At 46.1% G+C, this 25,671-nt stretch overlaps 1 protein-coding gene across 1 annotated transcript in view; it reads left to right on the top strand.

Moving 5' to 3' along the window:
- The window catches only part of CDH23 (cadherin related 23), a 466,374-nt gene that overhangs the window by 298,632 nt on the left and 142,071 nt on the right, over positions 1-25,671 (top strand). Inside the window, exon 16 of the mRNA XM_059054180.2 lies at positions 11,305-11,369. Within this exon, the coding sequence (XP_058910163.1) occupies positions 11,305-11,369 (65 nt within the window). The remainder of the gene's footprint in view (positions 1-11,304; positions 11,370-25,671) is intronic.

The following is a 25,671-nucleotide window of genomic DNA, read 5'->3' as shown; positions in this document are numbered from 1 at the left end:
GGGGGTCGTGTGTGGCACCAGCAGCTTCTGCCCCAGCCGGGAACATTCCACATGCATAAGACAAAGGTAGTATTAGTACTTACCTCACAGAGTGGGAGTGGAAATGAAATGTGCTAATACATGTAGATTTCTTGGAATAAATCCTGGAACCCAGTAAGGACTAAACAAGAGTGAGCTGCTGTTACTCTTTCTGCAGTCATATCAGCTGGAGTTGCTTCATCTGTAAAATGGGACTTTGACCCCATCTTGCTGGTTGCTTGCAGGATTAGGGACAAATAGTGTCAAGTTTCTCACACAGTGCCAGGCCAGGCCCGTAGCTTGACACTCAGCAAGGCAGTGATTGCACTTGTCCCCCTGCCTCCGGGGGACCCCACACTCATCCTGCAAGCCGGCCTGGGGTCCACCAGGCAGTGCCAGGCATGGGACGCAGGCATCCGCGGCCACCCTGACAGCCCTTGATATCCCGTAATTGCTTTCCCATGACAACTCCTTTTAAGCACAGAGCCACTGGCCAGAGCAATTTGCTCCTCATCAATTTTTATTTCCAGGTTTTAAAATAAGATAGAAATAAAGAAGGGGGTGGAGGAGCCCAAGAACAACAGTATCTGCAACAACAAGCAAGCCGGGGACCCCACACCTTGAGTGCACCTGTCAGCCCAATTCTCATCCCTCCTCCCCAGCCGCAGACTGACACGTTAATAGGCGGGGCTCAAGTCTGGCCCCCATTGGAGCACCCCCTCCGGTAGGGCTCAGTGCCACTTCCCCTCCCCCTCCACCCGGACAGCTGCTGGCACAGCCCAGGCGGGAGGGCCAGGCTGAGAGAGGGCTCAGCAGGAGCATGTCTGCGGAGGACTGGAAAGAGTGAGTGGTTAGAATTGGGGGTGGAAAGACAAGTACTGGCTCCACTTAGACAGTGGCTCCTATGTGCCAGGCACTGGTCTAAAGCACCTTGCTTCAGTACCTTCTAAAATCCCCACACCAACTCCATGAGACAGGTACTATTATTAGCCCCATTTTACAGATAAGGAAACTGAGGGTTAGAGTGGATGTTACTGTATTTGTTGCCAGATGGGCCAGGAGAGGAGGTCAGGGGCCACAGAGGCTGGCCCACATTGGGCCTCAGGGGCATGGCAAGCAGTTTGGGCTTTGTCTTCAATGCCCCGAGAGCCTTCTAAGCTGGAGAATGGTGTCTCGTGTGGTCAGACATCCCCTCTGGCCCTGGTGGAGGATGGGCTGCTAGCACCAGAGGAGGAGTGGGCAGCTGGGTCAGGAGGCTGTGCGGTACATGGGCCGTGAAGCCCAGTGTCTTCCTCAAAGTCCCACAGATGGATGGTTGAGCAGAAGCTGGACCAGAACCCAGATCTCATGCTCCCATTTTGAAGGGATTTTCATGGCCCTACACAGAGCCACAAATCGTTTTGAGTCCCTTGGTTCCTGGTCTTGTACTGTGCCTTCCAGGGGCAGAGAGCCCAGCAGACATAGCAGAGAGACTTTACTGTTTGCTGACTACCATAGGGAAGGTAGGGCTGAGAGAGATCCTGAGGCCTTCTCTGCACTCAGTACTATGACCGATGAGTGATGCGCCATGGGCATGTGTGATGGAGTGGTGGCCATCCTCCCCAGGTCCACGATGGAACGTGAGGGAGCCCCACCACCCACCGAGTCCCCACCCTTTCCTAACTGCCCTCCCACTTGGCGATTCACCTGACCGTGTGCTCTGGGCCTCTGTCCTCAGCTTCCCCAGTAGCACCTTTTTGTCCTTAGGCCTTCTGCACACTCAGAAGGCCAAGAGCAGGACCCAAGGGCTTTCCTGAATGCATCTCTCTTCCTATGACCCGCAGCCTCCCCGGGATCTCTCCTGTACCCTCTGGTTCACTCCCTGGTCCCACCTGGAGCACTCCTCTTCTTATCCCTACATGAAGTCCAATGGGAGGCATTTCCTTACAGATGCTATCATTTCTTCTCCCAGGAGTGTGACATCCCCACTGGCAAGGGACCCCCCCAGGAAGGTGCTCAGAGCAGCAGCTTCCAACCAAACCTTATTTTGCCCACCCAGCACTCACCATGCCCTCACCCATCAGCCCTGGCTTCCTACTCAGATTAGGTAGCTTCCTTCTGAGAGGACGAGGGAAACTGACACACTGAGCATTTGCCCGGAAGTGTGGGGCAGTCCAGATGATACTTCCTGGCCATTGGCTTCTACCTCACGTCCTAGAGAGAAGCTGAAATCCTCATCCACAGCATGGGAGGGAGTGTGGGAACAGGGGAGAGGACCGGGCCCCATGGGCCTAATCAGGCCAAGTGGAGGTCACCCCAGCCTCTGGGCTACCAGGTTCCTCCAGTGGAGTACCTCCTGCCTCCCACCGGCCTCCCCAGAGCTTGCAAGAGTGCAGTTAATCTCATGTAGTTTAAGGAGTTATTCAGAGGGGCTCAGCGAATGATGAATGTGGAAAGCACTACTAGTGAAGCACCGGGGCTCCGTGGAGCTGTTTAAAAATGCATTCTCCCATGTAAATTTCTGCTCCATCAATCCTTATGACATGTCAAACATTGCTATTGTTTCCTGAACAAATTGTACCGTGTGCCCTTCTCTGCAGATTTGTGCACGGGAGCAGAACTGCTCGCCGGTGCCCGCTGCCTGCCATGGTTGCTGGGACCCAGGGCTGCTGGGAAGGCAGCTGGGCCCGCCTTGCTTCAGAGCAGAAGCCCCGTGCGGGGCATCCGGGCGAGCGTGCGTGACAGGGGTGTGGACGCCGGCGGGGAGTGACTGAGTGCATGCCTGCCAGGAGCTGGCGTGCAGGGAGAGGTGCACAGGTGGCTGGGCAAGGGGCGTCGAGGGGTCCCTGGGGCTGAGGTTCAGGTGGGCGTGGGGGCTGCTCGAGACTGAGGGTGGGTGCGGATGTGCATGAGTTTCTGCGTGTGAGTACGTAGCGGGTTGGGGTCCACCTGAGCCAGACAGAGGAAAAGAGAGGTTTCTGTGAGAGTGTGTGAGGGTGGGGGTGGGACAGGGAGGTATTGGGGGCTGCCTGAGACACAGGGAGGAAGAGAGAGAGGGTGTGTGTGTGTGTGTGTGTGTGAGAAGAGAGAGAGAAGTAGGTAGGGAAGCGAGAGGGCACAGGTGGACAAAATAAGACACAGGGCAGGACTTTCTAGCTATAAAAAAGAGTACAGGGTGTTTAGAAACCTGAGAGAGGTGGACGTCTGGCCCAGGGAGGGGATCAGGGGACCAGAGTGCAGCAGCAGCATCCGATGAGCAGCAGTTGGGAGGCAGACCCAGGAGGAGGCCAGAGCAGGTGGGGGTCAGGTCGGGGCTTAAGGCCCAACGTCAGCAGATGGGCGTCTGCAAGGCCATGACGAGGGACAACAGGGAGGTGCAGGGATCCATGGGGATGGTGTATCGGCAAGGCAGATAGCCTGTAAGGGAGGCCCCTGGTTCAGGGCAAATGAATGGAAGAGGGCGAGAGATGGGCACTGTTCATTGTCAAAACAGGCTGGGTCAGAAGGGGGGGGCTCTTGGGAGGAGACAAAGAGACAATAGGACCTGATCGCTGTTGAAATGGTGGATTCCTGGGAGTGGGCATTAGATGTTGTGATGAGCATCCGAGGGCAGGGCATAGAGCCCTGGCATCCAAGTTGAAGGAAGAGCTATATCCACAGGGTGCAGGGTGAAGAGCCTTGCAAGGGTCAGAAGGGTGCCCACAGCCAGCCAGCCTGCCCCAGCCTTTAGCAGGTGACAGCCTCCCCCAGTCTAGGCCCTGAGCCACCTGTACACACCAAGACCAAGCTTGGGTGGGATGGTATTGGGGGGAACCTTTGAGGATGAAGGATCTTGGCTAAGGGCCTGCGTCCTGGGAAATGACATCCAGGGACCCCTGCATCCTCTGCTTATGGGCACAACCAGAATTGCTGGAGCCCACCCACTCAAGGCAGAGGCTGGGGGCAGAGCCTGTGACAAGAAGGAAAAGGCTGCCTGTTGGGGCTTCATCTACAGGGTGAGTACAGTGACGTGGTACAGTGACCCTGGATCCCATGGCTGTGCTCTCAAACTGCAGGAGGACGCCTCTCCTCCAGCCCCACCAATGGGGGAGGGGTGCAGGGGAGGGGAGTGTTTGAGAGCACCTGCCTTGCAGTTGACTGTATTGGGTTCATGTCCTCGTACTGTGACTGTTTGACCTTGGACAAGTTGATTGACCTTTCTGAGCCTCAGTTCCCTCCATCTGTAAGGTAGAAATAATATTGGTGCTTCCCAAAGGGAAGGGCTTCCCGAAAGTCCTTCCCATAGGACTTTTGGGAAGATAGAGTGAACTAAAGCATGAGAAATGCTGGGCACAGTGCCTGACACTGTGAGTAAGTGCTCAAAGGGAAATGGCAGGGGGTCATTTGACCCCCTCCCACCCTATATAGCCAGGAGAAAGTTGGACATTTCTGACATGAGCCTGGCTGGTCTGGGGATCTGGCTCTTCCTTCACTGCAGGCTCACCTTGTCTTAACCTTTGGAATTTTTACCGCCCCCCACCCCTGTGTATTTATTTTTCTCTTTTTTGTCAGCAGAAGAAAATTACACTTTTGCTGGCATTGTCCATCACGGAAATAAGCACTTGCAGATGCAATTATAAAGGCCCAAATGAGGGAATTAGTTTTGCTGGTAATGCCAGTGTTGAGGAGAATCGGAGGAGATGCCTTATAAATCAGGCGCTGGGCAGCAGCCAGTCCCAGCGGCATTCTCTCCCATGAGCTGACCGCGGGGACAGATGCTGACCCGCTGGCCGGTCTTCCTGGGCTGCAGACGCTTCCACTGGGGGAGACAGAGACATTATGAGCCACCTCCGGGCCTCAGTGAGAGTGGTTCTCACCAGGACCTCCCAGGCTTCTCTGTATCCAGCCAGTGACTGTCCTGTAGACCCAAATACACTTTGCCAAAGATCTTCTCCAGGACTAGTCAACCTAAAATAGCAACCCAGTCACCTGCTAGCCCATTTTCTGCTGTACTTCCCCACAGTTCTTACCACTGTCTTAAATGGTTATTTAGCTATTTCTCTCCTCCATTATTGTCTGCCTCCCATTTCTGGTTGTAAGTCACATTCCAGCAAGGGCATTGTCATGCTGATGGCTGTGGCTTCAGAGCCAGGCACAGTAGGTGGCACATTGGAAAAGCTCAGAAAGTATTTACTGAGCATGTGACTGAGCGCGAGTCTGATCATCATCTTGGTGAAGGTTCTTTCTGTGGTGTGCCAGGCGCCCCCCCCCATCTGCCCCTCCACACCCACGCTGTCCTTCTCACCTGTTCTGCATGTGCCTGCAGACTGGCGGTGAGGGCTGTTCAGTGAGTGTTCCCCCCACCCCCCATCCCACCACCTGCCTCTAAGGTTTGGCCAGTAGGGAGCTTGGATGAGAGACCTGAGCTTGGGAGACTTACTGGAGATGCTTTATAAACCCCAGCCCTGCCTCCTGGGCAACCTAAGGAGCCCCACTCTGGCTGCTCACGGCCCACCAAGGTATTTGCTGATGGGAGCACTAGCCCCCCAGAAGGAAGGTCATGCTGGCCCTCAGCGTCTGGCAATGGAAATCCCAGATTTTACTAAATTTGGCAAAGATTTTGAGCCCTGTGCCAGGCACAACACAGTATACAAAAATAAGTTAGGTACAGACTTGTCTGTCCAGGGGAGGGAACGGGGCATACACAAGTAGGTTTCAGGGACAGCAGACTGCTGAGTGTTCTAAAACAGGTCCAGCCAGGGGCTCTCAGGTCAAGAACAGCAAGCAGCCAGGGAGCTCCCTAAGGGAGGGGGCATTTGGAGGGGTGGGCAGCAGTTATGGAATGAAGGGATGATGCAACCAGGCAATGAGAGGACAGTTTGGGTGCATCAGGGAGAGATGGGTACAAAATCGCCAAGGCCAGCCAGGCTCTGCAGGGTCTTGACGACAGGTGCTGGTCTGAAATTAATTCAGCAGCAGTAGGGAGCCATTGAAGGTCTTTGAGCAGAGGAAGATCCTTGTAGCCATTGGTTTTGACTTCTTACCCCTGGGCATCTTATGAGAGTCATGGCAAGTGGCAAAATGTGCTAGTGTGTACCTGTGGGTGAGATACTAGCCCGGGTGGAATAGTAACAGGGACACGGAGGCATCAGAGAGGGGGCCAGCAGCACAGTTGAGTTGCCCACCTGGAACCCTGGTTTGGCATTTCTTAGAGTCGCCAGGTACAATGAGATGGCCAGCTGGGCCATCCCCTTCCCCCATCCCTGTAGCCATCTGACTGGCCTGCGAGATCCCGGAAGTGACCCTGCAGGGAGACAGAACGTCCCAGAACATGGCAGGAGGAAGGGTGTTCATGGCCTGAGGAGGACATTTGTTCTCTCTGCACAGGCCCCTGGTCACTTCTCAAAGCCTCCTTCCTAAAGTGGGCCCGAGGGTCACTGTCTGTTTGGCACGTGATTCGTCTGTTGATTTTTCAGTTGCTTAGGAGCAAAGTAGGTTCTGGGAAGGAGGTTGTTGTGAAAAGTGCTGTAACAAGCAGAGTGGGGCTGGGACAGAGACCTGCCTGGGTGGGACAAGGGTGCAGGGTGGGTAGCGGAGCAGGCCCCGGCAGCGCCCCCTACTGGGCTGGCCAGCACGGCCAAGCGGCTCCTTGGCCTCCACAGGACACTGCTCCGATGGCATATGCCACAAGCTGCTAAAATGGTTTTCAACACAGGGATCTGGAGGCCAGCTCTGGCGCTTACCAGCTGGGAAATCTTGGGAAAGTTCCTTATCCTGCCTCTGTTTCCGTGTTTGTTAAAGACAGGGAGAAGAGGGTTCTAACAGTACTTGCCACGTATGGGTGTGGTCAAAATGAAACAGTATACGTACATACGTGGTGTGGACGTGGACGCATGTGTACCTGTAGATGACGGATATAGGAGCTTTCCTGAGCCGCCGCGATGTCCAGGCCCCGTGTCCCACCCTGGCCTCGGGGATCCGCAGCCCCCTGGGGTGGGAAACACATCAGCCCAGAGCTCCAGCTCCACAGAGCGGTCACAGCTGGGAATATGTCCAGCAGGGTGGAGCCCTAACCCCACCCTGGGGAGCCAGGAGGACAGCAGTGGGTGAGGCAGGTGGGAGAGGAAGGAAGCGATGCCGGCAAAGGGAGCAGGATGGCCAGAGCCGGTCAGGCCCGGGAGCCGTGCGTGGTCCCGCCTGCACGGAGTGGGAGATGCGGCCGGAGCTGACAGCACAGGCCCAAGTACAGGGCTAAGAATGCATGTAAAGGAGGAGGGCCTTCAGCAGGGCCGCCTAGTGGGCAGATGTGCTGCCTTCTCTGGGTACAGGCCCCGCAGCAGCCTGGCACTGGCCTGAGCACCCTGACCAGGCCCTTTGTATTGGTGCTGGCTGCTCCCACCCTGGCAGGCGCACAGAAGTAGCTTTTCATCTTCATATTATTCTGCTTCGTGCATGTGAAAAATGAACGTTCTCCCTCTCCTCTTCACCGGGCATACATATTTCATACGGTCATTAGACGGTGGCACTAAAGGACTCACAAATCTTCCCCGGTTAGCATCGGCGGCCTGGGCGGGCAGCAAGAGGCCCCTGGGGAGAGGGGTCACTGTGGGAACCATGGCTGTGCTCAGTCCACTCGGGGAGGGAGTGGGGACTCGGCAGGGGTGGTAGAGGCCAGCATCTGCCTGGAGAGAGAAGACAGTTCTATCTTGTTCCCAGGGGCTCGTCACCTAACTTCCCTGAGCCTCAGGGTGAAGAGGACTGGACAGGGGGATCTCAGGGGTCCTTCCTACCCTAACAGTCCGAGTGCAATTCCATAGGGCACATATGTGGAGGGCTTGTCCCCAGGGACCCGGTGTGACCTTCAGGGGCAGGGAACCCCCCTTGTGGCTTGGCCCAGCCCACTCTGCTGTCCCCTCTGCCCCTCCTAGCCTCTCCCCTCCTTTTCCCTCTCTCCTTCTTTTCGCCCCTCCCTTTCCCTTAGAATCCGCTCTCCTTGCTTTTGCCCCCATCTCTCCACCACCCCCTTCTTACTAGAATTGGTTCCCTCATTTTCCAAGCATTTGTGAAGCACCTGCCATGTGCCAGGCACTTTCCAGGCTGGGAGGCGAGCCTGGCAGATGCAGCCCTACCTTCTTTGCTTTCCCAAACCCTTTCCTTTGACAAATGAGGATGCCGAGGCCCCAGGAGGTTGCTGTTTGGTCACACGGTGACCTGGGCTGCTGACTCTGACCCTGGAGCTAGGGTCTCTACGTTACACTCACCCCTCGCCAAGGAGCTTGATGGCATCTGGTCAGCTGCTCCCCAGACTGAGCTGCAGCTATTATAGTCTAGTAATACCATGCATGGTGGTGATCATTTGTTGGTGGAATGAAAGGGGGCTTATGGGTGCCTCCCCGCCTTCTCTGGTCCCTGAAAGGGGAGGAGAGAGATGGGCTTATTATGAGAAGTTTTGGTCTCCTCTGCCCTGGAATAACCAGACACCTGTCCTTCTGAGAACAAGTTGTCTTCTTGGTTTAGGAGCAAGAACACGTTGAGGCGAAGGATGTGACAAGCCGGCACCGGGTTCAAATCCTAACTTTGCCGCTTTTTTAGCTGTGAAGCCTTGGGTGAGCTGTTCACTCTCTCTGTGCCTCAGTTTCGCCATCTGTAAATTGGGGGTGGTAGTAATACTAGCACCTACGTCATAGGGTCATTATGAAGTTACAATACGTGATAAGTGCGAGGAGTCGATAAATGCAGTTGTCGGGAGGAGTGGCTCAGGGCACGGGGGAGGGTCTGCCCTGGAATTGGTCCTGAGTTAGAGGGTGGGTTACATAGCTCGGCGTTTACCTTTCCATTTATCAGCCACGCGTCCCCCGAGTGGCTGTGATGCTCTTGGAGCCTGGCCAGGGCAGTGAGAAGACAGAGATCCACACACAGTCTGGAACAGTGGGTACAAGAGCCTGTCCTTAAAAGCAGGCTGCCACAGCCCCTGGAATTGGCTTCCTTCTAGATAATCAAGTTTTCTGGATAACTGAGATCCTAACCCTTTGGGTATAAACACTTTTTTTCATTTAAATCATTTGGAATATATCATTTATTTCTCTGCCTTCCTGAATTCAATATACTGACCACAAATTGCTGTTTTCTTGAAATTCGGGTTTATCGTAAAGAACACAGAATGGAATAGATTTCACAGAATCCAAGAACTTTAAAAGGAACCTCAAAAAATACTTAGTACCAAGGTATTGAGCAGGGGGAAATAGGGAGAGGCTGATCAACGGGTACAAACTTTGTTATAAGATGAATAAGGTCTGAGGATCTAATGTATAACATGGTGACTATAGTTGATAACACTATACCGCACCATTGAAATTTGCTGAGAGAGTAGAACTTAAGTGTTCTCACAAGACAAGGAACAAAAGGGTAAATCTGTGAGGTGATGGGTGGTTAATCAACTCAATAGTGGGAATCCTTTCCATTGTTAATTATACCTCAATATAATATATTATCATAATAATTTTATTGTATAATAAAGTTATAAAATAATTTGTCAATTATACCCCAAAGCTAAAAAAATAAAAAACAAAAGTAGGTATTGAAACATATTTTTAGCAGCAGAACCTTTATCCAGGTGTGATCTTAGAGAAGCCCTGGGTGTAAAACAGATGACCCCAAGGTCAGCCCAAGGCCTTTCCCTCCAGGCTTCTGGCGGCAGGTAGCAGTTTGCCCAGCTCTAGGGCATGGCCTGGGAGGGAGCAGAGGTCACAGTGCCTGGCACAGAGTACATGCTTACTAAGTAACTATTGAATGAATGCATGAATGGTGTCACTTAGTCTGCACTGTGGATTGTAACCATGCCAGCGACAATGCAGAAGCCCAGAGGTTCCAGCCGCAAAAGCCAAGCCTCTACTATAACTACCATTGTCCTGGACAAGGGAGGGGTTGGAGAGGGGCCCCACGTAGGTTGCCTAAAGGAAGGAACCCTGGGATGGGAGTAGGGATCACAGATCTGCCCCACTCTGCTTGAACCTGCTCATGACCTAGAGTGGTGACAGGGTTACACCAGACCTCACTGTGGGCTAGGCCTCAGTTTTGTGATCTGTGTGATGGCTAGAAATGGGTGTCTTCCTCATCATGTTGTGACAGTGGTGAGGATAAAATGAGGTCTTAATAAACCTGGATGCCCTTTGACAATGTAAAATATATGATAGAGTGCAGGCTGGCAGCGGTCACCGTTGTTGCCATCATCATCATCGGGCATAAGGCGGGCCACTGTCGCTCCCGTCTCTTTTGACTGTAGGTGATAGAAAGCCAATTTGGACCAGCCTGGAAAAAAGAGATCTTGTTGGACTCACAAAGCAAACTGAGGTGGGAAGGGATGTCAGATTCAGGACTCCAGAACTGCCAAGATCAGCCCCTCTCTTCATCGTCCCTACACATCCAGCAACTCCCACTTCACATCGTCCCAGCTTCACTGCCCCGGAGGAAAGCTTTTATCCCCAGCAACAATAAGAAGAATCCCAGGGAAGGATTCTAATAGGCCCCTGCTGCGGTCAGGGACCACTCCCAGCCTAATCCCTGAGATCACGTGACTAGGTCCCACTTGGACCACTTGTTCGAGCAGAGAGGGATGCCAAAGAAGATGGGTGGGGGTGGGCAGCAGACTGTTTCCAGCAGAAGAGGTTGCCAACCAGATGACAGTCTGCTTGATACATGCAGTGGATTATTCCCAGGGTTAAAGAAGGAGGAACACCAGAAATCCACCCAAGAGGCCTCCCCCACCAGCTACCTCGTCTGACTTGGAGGCTTTGGGGACTGGAGGAGAGTCACCGGAGGAGGCCACCTGATGGTTGAACCCACCCCCACTTTTGTTTGAGATATTTTGTAAACCTACAAGTTGTGACCCCAAGCCACAGGTCTAGGGTCTCTCCCCCAAGCCCTCTGAACATCTACAGAGAATGTCTGACATGAGTCCAGGAGGAGTGGTTTCGCAAAGTTAGAGATTTAGGTAGAAGACTGAGCCTCCAGAACTGTGTGCTCCAGTATTAACTAATTAATTTTTTTTTTTTTTTTTTTTTTTTTTTTTTTTTTTTTTTGCGGTACGTGGGCCTCTCACTGATGTGGCCTCTCCCGTTGTGGAGCACAGGCTCAACGGAGCACAGTATTAATTTACATCGCTGTTTGTGACTGATGAAAACCTTATTGAACAGTGTGGCTCTAGAAAATTCGGCCTGGGCCTGAGGAGCTGTGTGAGGGGAAGCATTGGTTTGCTGCGCACATTTCCTGCTGAGATTGGGAGCCTCGGCTGGTTCTGGCAGTAATGACTTCTTTTTCTTACCTTTGCAGGCAACAGACAATGATGTGGGCACCTTTGGGGAAGTCAACTACTTCTTCAGCGATGACCCTGATCGGTGAGCCCCTGCCCCTGGCCTTCCAAGGTGGCCCTCTGCTACTCAGCAGGCCCAGGACACTTCTTAGTGCCCAGGAAAAGTGCTGTGCCCCTTTGGCTAGGGAACTGGACTGTGAGTCAGAACTCATAGGCACTGCCGCTCGTTTGGCCCTGATTGTGGTACACTGTTGCTCAAGTCCCCTAAACTCTCTGGGGCATAGTTTCTCTGACCCTCAAAAGATAGCTTTAAGTTTGGGGAATCAAGAAGCTTTTTTTTTTTTTTTAACCTTGCCTAATGTCTTTATTTTACAGGGGGGACATTTAAGCCAAGGGAGGAAAATAACCATTTTTACAAACTTTTCCGTGTCCTTTTGTTCTTTTGTTGAAAAATGAAAATCAAATGACAGTAGATTTTCCCTTTTGCTTTAGTTTCTAAAAATATCAGAGTGAAATTGTCCACACATAGTTCCTTTTTTTTTTTTTTTGGTTTTCAATACTTTGTTTTAATTTAATTTTTATTTTATATTGGAGTATAGTTGACTTACAATGTTGTGTTAGTTTCAGGTATACAGCAAAGTGATTCAGTTATACAAATATATGTATCCATTCTTTGTCAGATTCTTTTCCCATATAGGTTATTACAGAATATTGAGTAGAGTTCCCTGTGCTATACAGTAGGTCCTTGTTGCTTATCTATTTTATATATACTGGTATATATCTGTTAATCCCAAACTCCTAATTTATCCCTCCCCCTATCACCTTTCCCCTTTGGTAACCATGAGTATGTTTTTGAAGTCTGTGAGTCTGTTTCTATTTTGTAAATAAGTTCATTTGTATCATTTTTTAGATTCCACATATAAGTGATATCATATGATATTTGTCTTTCTGTCTGACTTACTTCACTAGTATGATAATCTCTAGGTCCATCCATGTTGCTACAAATGACATTACTGCATTCTTGTTTATGGCTGAGGAGTATTCCATTGTATATATGCACCACATCTTCTTTATCCATTCTTCTGTCGATGGATATTTAGGTTGCTTCCATGTCTTGGCCATTGTAAATAATTCTGCAATGAAAACAGGGGTGCGTGTATCTTTTTGAATTATGGTTTTCTCCGGATAGATGGCCAGGAGTAGGATTGCTGGATCATATGGTAGCTCTGTTTTTAGTTTTTTGAGGATCTCCCATTCTGTTCTCCATAGTGGCTGCATCAATTTATATTCCCACCAACAGTGTAGGAGGGTTCCCTTTTCTCCCCACCCACCCCAGCATTTATTGTTTGTAGACTTTTTGATGGCCATTCTAACTGGTGTGAGGTGATACCTGATTGTAGTTTTGTTTTTTAGTTTTAAAATTTTATTTATTTATTTTATTTTTGGCTGCACTGGGTCTTCGTTGCTGCATGCGGGCTTTTTCTACTTGTGGCGAGCGGGGGTTACTCTTTGTTGCGGCATGTGGGCTTCTCATTGTGGTGGCTTCTTGTTGTGGAGCATGGGCTCTAGGCATGCGGGCTTCAGTAGTTGTGACGTGTGGGCCCAGTAGTTGTGGCTCGCAGGCTCAGTAGTTGTGGCTCACGGGCCTAGCTGCTCCGCAGCATGTGGGATCTTCCCAGACCAGGGCTCAAAACCGTGTCCCCTGCATTGGCAGGCAAATTCTTAACCTCTGCGCCACCAGGGAAGCCCCCTGATTGTAGTTTTGATTTGCATTTCTCTAATAATTAGAGATGTTGAGCACCTTTTCAAGTGCTTTTTGGCCATCTGTATGTCTTCTTTGGAGAAATGTCTGTCTGATATTCTGCCCATTTTTGATTGGGTTGTTTGGAGGGTTTTGTTTTATTTTTTTAATATAGAGCTGCATGAGCTGTCTGTATATTTGGAAGGTTAATTGCTTCGCAGTGGCTTCATTTACAAATATTTTCTCCCATTCTGTGGGTTGTGTTTTTATTTTGTTTATGGTTTCCTTTGCTGTGCAAAAGTTCTTTAGTTTAATTAGGTTGCATTTGCTTATTTTTGTTTTTATTTTCATTGCTTTAGGAGGTGGATCCAAAAGGATATTGCTGTAATTTATGTCAGAGAGTGTTCTGCCTATGTTTTCCTCTAAGAGTTTTATAGTGTCTGACCTTACATTTAGGTCTTTGACCCATGTTGAATTTATCTTTGTGTATGGTGTTAGGGAGTGTTCTGATTTCATTCTTTTATATGTAGCTGTCCAGTTTTCCCAGCACCATTTGTTGAAGAGACTGTCTTTTCTCCATTGTATATTCTTGCATCCTTTGTCATAGATTAATTGACCTTAGGTGCGTGGGTTTATTTGTGTTTTTTTTTTTGTGTGTGTGTGTGTGTGTTACATGGGCCTCTCACTGTGTGGCCTCTCCCTTTGCGGAGCACAGGCTCCAGACGTGCAGGCTCATCGGCCATGGCTCACGGACCCAGCCGCCCCGCAGCATGTGGGATCTTCCTGGACTGGGGCATGAACCCGCGTCCCCTGCATCGGCAGGCGGATTCTCAACCACTGAGCCACCAGGGAAGCCCAATATTTCTGGGTTTTTATATCCTGTTCCATTGATCTATATTTCTGTTTTTGTGCCAGAACCATACTGTTTTGATGACTGTAACTTTGTAGTATAGTCTGAAGTCAGGGAGCCTGATTCCTCCAGCTTCAGTTTTCTTTCTCAGCATTGCCTTGGCTATTTGGGGTCTTTTATGTTTCCATACAAATTTTTAAAATTTTGTTGTTGTTCTGTGACAAATGACTTTGGTAGTTTGATAGGGATTGCATTGAATCTATAGATTGCCATGGGTAGTATAGGCATTTTGATATATTGATTCTTCTAATCCAAGAACATGGTGGATCTTTCCATCAGGTTCTGTCACCTTCGATTTCTTTCATCAGTGTTTGTATAGTTTTCAGAGTACAGGTCTTTTTTCTCCTTAGGGAGGTTTATTCCTAGGTATTTTCTTCTTTTTGATGTGACAGTAAGTGAGATTGTTTCTTTAATTTCTTTATCTGAACTTCCATTGTATGGGAACTTTAGTGTATAAGAATGCAACAGATTTCTGTGCATTAATTTTGTATCCTGCAACTTTACCGAATTCACTAATGAGCTCTAGTAGTTTTCTGGTAGCATCTTTAGGATTTTCTATGTAGAGTATCATGTCATCTGCAAACGGTGACAGTTTTACTTCTCCTTTTCCAATTTGGATTCCATTTATTTCTTTTTCTTCTCTGATTACCATGGCTAAGACTTCCAAAACTACGTTGAGTAAGAGTGGTGAGAGTGGGCATCCTTGTCTTGTTCCTGATCTTAGAGGAAACTCTTTCAGCTTTTCACTGAGAGAATGTTGTTAGCTGTGGGTTTGTCATATATGGTCTTCATTATGTTGAGGTAGGTTCCCTCTATGCCCACTTTCTGGAGAGGTTTTTTTTCGTATTTTATTATTTATTTATTTATTTTGGCTGCACTGGGTCTTAGTTGTGGCACATGGGATCTTTGTTGCAGCATGTGGGATCTTTGTTGCAGCATGTGGGATCTTTTTAGTTGCGGCATGTGAGACCTTCTTAGTTGTGGGATGCAGACTTCTTAGTTGCAGCATGCATACTCTTAGCTGCAGCATGCAAACTCTTAATTGTGGCATGAGTGTGACATCTAGTTCCCTGACCAGGGATTGAACCCCAGTCCCCTACATTGGGAGCATGGTATCTTACCCACTGGACCACCAGGGAAGTCCCTGGAGAGTTTTTATCATAAATGGGTGTTGAATTTTATCAAAAGCTTTTTCTGCATCTATTGAGATGATCATATGGTTTTTATTCTTCAATTTCTTAATGTGGTGTATCACACTGATTGATTTGCGGATATTGAAAAATCCTTGCATCCCTGGGATAACTCCCACTTGATCATGGTATATGATCCTTTTAATGTATTGTTGGATTTGGTTTGCTAGTATTCTGTTGAGGATTTCTGTGTCTATGTTCATCAGTGATGTTGGCCTATAATTTTCTTTTTCTGTGGTATCTTTGTCTGGTTTTGGTATCAGGCTGATGGTAGGCTTATACAATGAGCTTGGGAGTGCTCCTTCCTCTGCAGTTTTTGGAAGAGTTTCAGAAGGATAGGTGTTAACTCTTCTCTAAATGTTTGATAGAATTCTCCTGTGAAGCCTGATCCTGGACTTTTCTTTGTTGGATTTTTAAAAATTTATTTATTTTCTTAATGTTTTTGGCTGTGTTAGGCCTTAGTTGTGGCACCTGGGATCTTTCTTTGAGGCACGGCATTTTCATTGCAGTGCGCAGGCTTCTCTCTAGTTGTGGTGCACGGGCTTCTCTCTAGTTGTGGCATGCAGGCTTCTCTCTAGTCGTGACGTACAGGTTCTCTCTCTCTAGTTGTGGCACATGGGCTCCAGGGCATGTGGGCTCTGTAGCTGTGGTGTGCAGGCTCCAGAGCATGTGGGCTCTGTAGTTTGCAGCACGCGGCCTCTCTCACTGAGTCGCGCAAGCTCAGTATTTGTGGCATGTGGGCTTAGTTGCCCCACCGTATGTGGGACCTTTGTTCCCCGACCATGGATCAAACCCGTGTCCCCTGCATTGGAAGGCGGATTCTTTACCACTGGACCACCAGGGAAGTCCCTTGTTGGATGTTTTTAAATCACAGTTTCAATTCCAGTACTTGTGATTGGTTTGTTCATATTTTCTATTTCTTCCTAGTTCAGTCTTGGGAGATTATACCTTTCTAAGAATTTGTCTATTTCTTCTAGCTTGTCCATCTTATTGCCATATAGTTGCTTGTAGTAGTCTCTTATGATCCTTTGTATTTCTGTGGTGTCCCTTGTAACTGCCCTTCTTCATTTCAAATTTTATTATTTTCAGCCCTCTCTTTTTTTCTTGATTAGTCTGGCTAAAGGTTTATCAATTTTGTTTATCTTTTCAAAGAATCAGCTTTTAGTTTCATCGATCTTTTCTGTTGTTTTCTTCATGTCTATTTCATTTATTCTGCTCTGATCTTTATGATTCCTATTAACTTTGGGTTTTGTTTGTTCTTCTTTCTCTAGTGGCTTTAGTTATAAGGCTAGGTTATTCATTTGAGATTTTTCTTGTTTCCTGAGGTAAGATTGTATTGCTCCAAACTTCCCTCTTAGAACTACTTTTGCTGTGTCCCATAGGTTTTGGATCATTGTGTTTTTGTTGGCATTTGTCTGTAGGCATTTTTTGATTCCCTCTTTGATTTCTTCAGTGATCCATTGGTTGATTAGTAACGTATTGTTTAGCCTCCATGTGTTTGTGTTCTTTTTACAGGTTTTTTTCTTGTAGCTGATTTCTAATCTCATACCATTGTGGTCAGAAAAGATGCTTGATGTGATTTCAGTTTTCTTAAATTTACCAAGGCTTGATTTGTGGCCCAAGATGTGATCTGTCCTGGAGAATGTTCCATATGCACTTGAGAAGAATGTGTATTCTGGTGCTTTGGGATGGAATGTTCTATAAATATCAATTAAGTCCATCTGGTCTAATGTGTCATTTAAGGCCTGTTTCCTTATTGATCTTCTGTCTGGATGATATGTCCATTCATGTAAGTGGTGTGTTATAGTCTCCCACTATTACTGTGTTACTGTAGATTTCTCCTTTTATGGTTGTTAGTGTTTGCCATATATATTTGGTGCTCCTCTGTTGGGTGCATGTATATTTGCAATTGTTACATATTCTTCTTGGATTGATCCCTTGATCCCTTGATCATTATGTAGTATACTTCTTTGTCTCTTGTTGTAACAGTCTTTATTTTAAAGTCTATTTTGTCTAATGTGAATATTACTCCTCCAGCTTTCTTCTGACTTCCGTTTGCATGGAATACCTTTTTCCATCCTCTCACTGTCAGTCTGTATGTGTCCTTAGATCTGAAGTGGATCTCTTGTACACAGCATATGTCTGGGTCTTGTTTTCGTATCCATTCAGCCAGCCTGTGTCTTTTGGTTGGAGCATTTAATCCATTTACATTTAAGGTAATTATTTATAAGTGTGTTCTTATTGCCATTTTGTTAACTGTTTTGGATTTGCTTCTGTAGGTCTTTTTTCTTCCCTTCCTCTTTTGTTCTCTTGTGATTTCATGACAGTCTTTATTGTTGTGTTTAGATTGTTTTCTTGTGTGTGTGTGTGTGTGTGTGTGTGTGTGTGTGTGTATCTGTTGTACATTTTTGGTTTGCAGTTCCCATGAGGTTTTGATATAGCAGTTTACATATATACAAGATTATTTCAAGTTAATGCTCTCTTAATTTTCAATGCATTTCCAATATGCTGCATCTATACTCTCCTCTTCTCATGAATGCTGGTTTTGATATCATATTTGTGTGTGGATGATTTCCTACCTTTCTTATATGTTTGCTTTTACTGGAGAGCTTTCCCATTCATAATTTTCTTGTTTCTAGTTGTGGCCTTTTCTTTTCTGTCTAGAGAAGTTCCTTTAGCATTTCTTGTAAAGCTGGTTTGGTGATGCTGAATTCTCTTAGCTTTTGCTTGTTTGTAAAGGTTTTGATCTCTCCATTGAATCTGAATGAGAACCTTGCTGGGTAGAGTATTCTTGGTTGTAGTTTTTCCCTTTCATCACATTAAATATATCAGGCCACTCGCTTCTGGCCTGCAGAGTTTATGCTGAAAAATCATCTGATAACCTTATGGGAGTTCCCTTGCATGTTATTTGTTGCTTTTCTCTTGTTGCTTTTAATATTTTTTCTTTGCCTTGAATTTTTGTCAGTTTGATTACTGTGTGTCTCGGTGTGTTCCTCCTTGGATTTATCCTGTATGGGACTCTGCATATCCTGGACTTGAGTGAATATTTCCTTTCCTGTGTTAGGGAAGTTTTCAGGTATTATCTCTTCAAATATTTTCTTAGGCCTTTTTTCTCTCTCATCTCCTTCTGGGATCCCTATAATGTGAATGTTGGTGCATTTAATATTGTACCAGGGGTCTCTGAGACTGTCCTTATTTCTTTTCATTCTTTTTTAAAATTCTGTTGCATAGTGGTGATTTCCACCCCTCTGTCTTCCAGCTCATTTATTGCTCTTCTGCCTCATTTTTTCTGCTATTGATTGTTCCTAGTGTATTTTTCATTTCAGTTATTCTATTGTACATCTCTGCTTGTTCTTTTTTATTTATTATTATTATTATTATTTTTTAGCTGTGGTGGGTATTCGTTTCTGTGTGAGGGCTTTCTTTAGTTGCGGCGAGTAGGGGCCACTCTTCATTGCGGTACACGGGCCTCTCACTATCGAGGCCTCTCTTATTGTGGAGCACAGGCTCCAGATGCGCACACTCAGTAGTTGTGGCTCACAGGCCCAGTTGCTCCGCGGCATGTGGGATCTTCCCAGACCAGAGTTCAAACCTGTGCCCCTGCATTGGCAGGCAGATTCTCAACCACTGTGCCACAGGGGAAGCCCTCTGTTCTTTAAGTGTTCTAGCTCTTTGTTAAACATTTCTTGTATCTTCTGAGTCTGTGCCTCCATTCTTCTTCTGAGATCTTTGATATCTTTACTATCATTACTCTGAATTTCTTTTCAAGAAGATTGCCTATCTCCACTTCTCTTAGTTGGTCTTGCAAAGTTTTATCTTGTTCCTTCATCTGGAACATATTCCTCTGCCATCTCATTTTGTTTAACTTTCTGTGTTTGTGGCCTCCATTCCTCAGGCTGTAGGATTGTAGCTCCTCTAGCTACTGTTGTCTGCCCCCTGATGGGTGAGGTTGGTCCAGGGGCTTGTGCCGGCTTCCTGGTGGAAGTGGCTGATGCCTGCCCACTAGTTGATGGAGCTGGATCTTGTCCCTCTGGTGGGCAGGACCATGTCAAGGGGTGCATTTAGCAGGCAGCTGTAGGATCAGGATGACTTTAGGCAGCCTGTCTGATGATGGGTGTGGCTGTGTTCCCACCCTGTTGGTTGTTTGGCCTGAGATGTCCCAGCACTGGAGCCTACAGGGTGTTGGGTGGGCCCAGGTCTTGATGCCAAAATGGTGACTTCCAGCAGAGCTCACACCAGTGAATCACTGAGGTTTGTACCCCCAGTGTCTTTGCCCCCACAGTGAGCTAAAGACAACCTCCACCTCCCCAAGAGGCCCTCCAAGACCCACAAGTATGTCTGCCTCAGGCTCCTGTAGAGTCACTGCTTTGCCCTGGTTCGCAGTACACGTGAAACCTTGTGTGTGCCCTCCAAGAATGGAGTCTCTGTTTCCCCCAGTCCTGTGGAACTCCTTCACTCAAGCCCCACTGGCCTTCAAAGCCAAATGCTCTGGGGGCTCCTTCTCCCAATGCCAGACCTCCAGGCTGAGGAGCCTGAAAGTGGGGCTCAGAACTCTCACTCCTGTGGGAGAATCTGTGTGATATAATTATTTTCCCATTTGTGGATCACCCACCGACAGGTATGGGATTTGATTATATCATGAAAGCACCCCTCCTACTATTTTGTGGTGAGTTCTACTTTGGATGTAGTGTGTCTTTTTTGGTAGGTTTGAGTCTTTTGTTGATGGTTGTTCAGCAGTTAGTTGTGCTTTTGGTACTTTCAAGAGAGAAGGTGAGCTTGAGTCCTTCTACTCTGCCATCTTCAGGAGTGACGAAGCTTTGAAATGCTAATGACAGCACACCAGCAGCAGCAGCAGCAGCAGCAGTGGCTGTATTTATGAAGCCCCCACTTTGTATCAAGCTCTTTGTCAACTGCTTTACCCCTGTTATCTGATGTAATCCTCACAACTAAATGCTGGAGAACTCGGTGCTAAGTACACTTATCATCCCCACTTTACTGAGAGTCTGTGTTACTTGCCCAAAGTCACACAGCTGGTAAGTGCCAAGGCCACGCCTCAGCATGTGGTCTTCACCACCTGGATACACAGCCTCCAGCAGGAAGGGGCTCTCAACCTGCCGTAGTCATTAGGTGGGTTGGTGTGATCACTGCCTGACCTGTGCCAGCTTTGCCATATCATCCACCAAGGTTCTAGGCCATCTCTTTCCCTTGTCTTCAGTTAAACTGAGCCAAGGGGAAGCCCTCTCATTTTCAACATGATCAAAGCCAGGTTGAATTCAGAGGGCATGTCTGTTTCTGAAAACAAAGTGTCTGATGTATCTGGAAGCCCAACAGGATGAGTAAGACAGTGTCTGTCAGCTTGGATTACCAGTCCCAAATCTGTGTAAATGACCAGGAAGAGACAGAGACTGTTAGGTGTACCTAGCTATTCTCAGCCACTCTCCAGGTAGGAGGAAGGAACCAACAACAGGACCAATTCACAGGACACTCCTGTCCCTCGGGACACCCGTGTTCATGTGGCCTTGTCCTGATCATCTTGGATTTTTCTCATCCCTTCCCATCTTCTGGGGTGGGGACGTTCCTGGTCTCAGAGCCAGAACCTTCCAGGCTCAGTGGCTGGCAGCTGTGGGACAGCTCAGAGCACACAAACGTCAACTGACAGCTCAGAGGAGGTTCCCAAGGAGACGTTCATGGAGGGATGGTCTCACTGGACCTTACTCCTCCCCCAGAGACATTTGCCAACCTCTTACTCAAGGTTCAGCCCCTTGAGTGGAAGACATGCTCTCAAGAAAGGACCAGTCACCCCTCCCCTTGCTGGCTGCCCATTTAAAGCTTTTGATGCAAAACCATCTGGATGGAAGAATTTCTTTTTTTTAATTGCCCCAATATGTGTTACTTTTTATTGAGATATAATTACATATAACGTTATATTAGTTTCAGGTGTACAACATAGTGATTCAGTATTTGTATCAATATATGTGGCAAAATGATCACCACAATAAGTCTAGTTAATATCCATCACCATTCATAGTTACAAAAATTCTTTTCCTGTGATGAGAACTTTTAAAATCTACTCCTTTAGCAACTTTCAAATATGCAGTACTGTATTATTAAAGATAGTCACCATGCTGTATATTACACCCCATGACAATTATTTTAGAGCTGTAAGTTTGTCCTTTTTTTAACATCTTTATTAGAGTATAATTGCTTTACAGTAGTGTGTTTCTGCTTTATAACAAAGTGAATCAGCTATAGCTATACATATATATATATAATATATATATCCATATCTCCTCCCTCTTGCGTCTCCCTCCCACCCTCCATATCCCACCCCTCTAGGTGAGCACAAAGCACCAAGCTGATATCCCTGTGCTATTCGGCTGCTTCCCACTAGCTATCTATTTTACATTTGATAGTATATATAGGTCCATGTCACTTTCTCACTTTGTCCCAGCTTACTCTTCCCCCTTCCTGTGTCCTCAAGTCCATTCTCTACATCTGCATCTTTATTCCTGTCCTGCCACTAGGTTCTTCAGAACCATTTTCTTTTTTAGATTCCATATATGTGTGTTGGCATATGGTATTTATTTTTCTCTTTCTGACTTACTTCACTCTGTATGACAGACTCTAGGTCCATCCACCTCACTACAAATAACTCAATTTCGTTTCTTTTTATGGCTGAGTAATATTCCATTGTATATATATGCCACATTTTCTTTATCCATTCATCTGACACTTAAGTTGCTTCCATGTCCTGGCTATTGTAAATAGAGCTGCAATGAACATTGTGGTACATGACTCTTTTTGAATTATGCTTTTCTCGGGGTATATGCCCAGTAGTGGGGTTGTTGGGTCACATGGTAATTCTATTTTTAGTTTTTTAAGGAACCTCCATACTGTTCTCCATAGTGGCTATATCAATTTACATTCCCACCAACAGTGCAAGAGGGTTCCCTTTTCTCCACACCCTCTCCAGCATTTATTGTTTCTAGATTTTTTGATGATGGCCATTCTGACTGGTGTGAGATGATAGATATCTCATTGTAGTTTTGATTTGCATTTCTCTAATGATTAGTGCTGTTGAGCATCCTTTCATGTGTTTGTTGGCAATCTGTGTATCTTCTTTGGAGAAATGTCTATTTAGATCTTCTGCCCATTTTTGGATTGGATTGTTTTTTTGATATTGAGCTGCATGAGCTGCTTGTAAATTTTGGAGATTAATCTTTTGTCAGTTGCTTCATTTGCAAATATTTTCTCCCATTCTGTGTGTTGTCTTTTCATCTTGTTTATGGTTTCCTGTGCTGTGCAAAAGGTTTTAAGTTTCATTAGGTCCCATTTGTTTTTGTTTTTATTTCCATTTCTCTAGGAGGTGTCTCAAAAAAGATCTTGCTGTGATTTATGTCATAGAGTTTTCTGCCTATGTTTTCCTCTAAGAGTTTTATAGTGTCTGGCCTTACATTAAGGTCTTTAATCCATTTTGAGTTTATTTTTGTGTATGGTGTTAGAGAGTGTTCTAATTTCATTATGTTACATGTAGCTGTCCAGTTTTCCCAGCACCAATTTTTGAAGAGGCTGTCTTTTCTCCATTTTACATTCTTGCCTCCTTTATCAAAAATAAAGTGACCATATGTGCATGGATTTATCCCTGGGCTTTCTGTCCTGTTCCATTGATCTATATTTCTGTTTTTGTGGCAGTACCATACTGTCTTGATTACTGTAGCTTTTTTTTTTTTTTTTTTTTTTTTTGCTGTACGCGGGCCTCTCACTGTTGTGGCCTCTCCCATTGCGGAGCACAGGCTCCGGACGCGCAGGCCCAGTGGCCATGGCTCACGGGCCCAGCCGCTCCGCAGCATGTGGGATCTTCCCGGACCGGGGCACGAACCTACGACCCCTGCATCGGCAGGCGGATTCTCAACCACTGCGCCACCAGGGAAGCCCGATTACTGTAGCTTTGTAGTATAGTCTGAAGTCAGGGAGCCTGATTCCTCCAGCTCCATTTTTTGTTCTCAAGGTTGCTTTGGCTTTTCAGGGTCTTTTGTGTTTCCATACAAATTGTGAAATTTTTTGTTCTAGTTCTGTGAAAAATGCCATTGGTAGTTTGATAGTGATTGCATTGAATCTGTAGATTGCTTTGGGTAGTATAGTCATTTTCACAGTGTTGATTCTTCCAGCCCAAGAACATGATCTATTTCTCCTCTGTTTGTGTCATCCTTAATTTCTTTCATCAGTGTCTTATAGTTTTCTGCATACAGGCCTTTTGTCTCCTTATGTAGATTTACTCCTAGGTATTTTATTCTTTTTGTTGCAGTGGTATATGGGAGTGTTTCCTTAATTTCTCTTTCAGATTTTTCATCGTTAGTGTATAGGAATGCAAGAGATTTATGTGCATTGATTTTCTATCCTGCTACTTTACCAAATTCATTGATTAGTTCTAGGAGTTTTCTGGTAGCATCTTTAGGATTCTCTATATATAGTATCATGTCATCTGCGAGTAATGACAGTTTTACTTCTTCTTTTCTGATTTGGATTCCTTTTATTGCTTTTTCTTTTCTGATTGCTGTGGCTAAAACTTCCAAAACTATGTTGAATAATAGTGGTGAGAGTGGGCAACCTTGTCTTTTTCCTGATCTTAGAGGAAATGCTTTCAGTTTTTCACCATTGAGAACGATGTTGGCTGTGGGTTTGTCATATATGGCCTTTATTATGTTGAGGTAAGTTCCCTCTATGCCTACTTTCTGGAGGGTTTTTATCATAAACGGTGTTGAATTTTGTCAAAAGCTTTTTCTGCATCTATTGAGATGATCATATGGTTTTTCTCCTTCAATTTGTTAATGTGGTGTATCACATTGATTGATTTGTGTATACTGAAGAATCCTTGCATTCCTGGGATAAACCCCAATTGCTCATGGTGTATGATCCTTTTAATGTGCTGTTGGATTCTGTTTGCTAGTATTTTGTTGAGGATTTTTGCATCTATGTTTATCAGTGATATTGGCCTATAGTTTTCTTTCTTTGTGACGTCTTTGTCTGGTTTTGGTATCAGGGTGATGGTGGCCTCATAGAATGAGTTTGGGGGTGTTCCTCCCTCTGTTATATTTTGGAAAAGTTTGAGATTGATATGTGTTAGCTCTTCTCTAAATGTTTCATAGAGTTCGCCTGTGAAGCCATCTGGTCCTGGGCTTTTGTTTGTGGGAAGATTTTTAATCGCAGTTTCAATTTCAGTGCTTGTGATTGGTGTGTTTATATTTTCTGTTTCTTCCTCTTTCAGTCTCTGACGGTTGTGCTTTTCTAAGAATTTGTCCATTTCTTCAAGGTTGTCCATTTTATTGGCATATAGTTGCGTGTAGAGTTTGTCCTTTTTGACCCCTTTCACCCATATTTCCCATCCACCTCCCACACCCTCCCTCTAGCAACCACCAATGTTCTCTGTATTTATGAACTCTGTTTTTGTTTGTTTTAGATTCCACATATAAGTGAGATCAGATTGTATTTGTCTTTCTCTGATTTATTTCACTTAGCATAATGCCCTCAGGAGATCCATTCATATTGTCACAAATGGCAGGATTTCCTTCTTTTTATGGCTGAATAATATTCAATTGTGGGGGGGGGAATGTGTACACACACACCCCACATTTTCTTTATCTATTCATTCTTTGATGGACACTTACATTGTTTCCACACCTTGGCTATTATAAATAATGCTGCAGTGAACATGGGGGTACAGATACCTTTTCAAGTTAGTGTTTTTGTTTTCTTCAGATAAATGCCCAGAGGTGGAATTGCTGGATGATATGGTAGCTCTATTTTTGGTTCTTTGAGGAACCTCCATACTGTTTACCATAGTGGGTGCTCCAATTTATTGATACATTCCCACCAACAGTGCACAAGCATTCCCTTTTTTTACATTCTTGCCAACACTTGTTACTTCTTGGTTTTTTTTAAGATAACCATTCTGACAGGTGTGAGGTGATATCTCACTGTGGTTTTGATTTGCAATTCCCTGACGATTAGTGATGTTGAGCATTTTTTTCTATGCCTGTTGGCCATTTGTATGTCCCCTTTAGAAAAATGACTATTCAGAGTCTCTGCCCATTTTTTAAATTGGTTTTTGTTTTATTTTGTCTTTTTTTTTGGCTATTGAGTTATATGAGATCTTTACATGCATATTTTGGATATGAACCCCTTATCTGATACATGATTTGCAAAAATGTTCTCCTATTCCATAGGCTGTCTTTTGATTTTGTTAATGGCTTCCTTTGCTGTTCACAAACTTCTTAGTTTAATGTAGTCCGACTTCTTTTTTGTTGCCTTTGCTTTTGGTGTCAAGTCCAAAAAGTCATCATTAAGAGTGATGGCAAGAAGCTTACTGCCTAGCTCTCCTCCTAGTTTTGTGGTTTCAGGTCTTACATTAAAGTGTTTAATCTATTTGCAATTGATTTTTGTAAATGGTGTAAAATAGTGGCCCAGTTTAATTCTTTTGGTGTTTTTTTTTAATTTAATTTTTATTTTATACTGGAGTGTAGTTTGATTTACAATATTCTATTAGTTT

The sequence above is a fragment of the Kogia breviceps genome, chromosome 2 (genome assembly GCF_026419965.1).
Source record: "Kogia breviceps isolate mKogBre1 chromosome 2, mKogBre1 haplotype 1, whole genome shotgun sequence".
Classification (NCBI taxonomy): domain Eukaryota; kingdom Metazoa; phylum Chordata; class Mammalia; order Artiodactyla; family Physeteridae; genus Kogia; species Kogia breviceps.
This window is presented reverse-complemented; position numbering and strand designations above follow the sequence as displayed.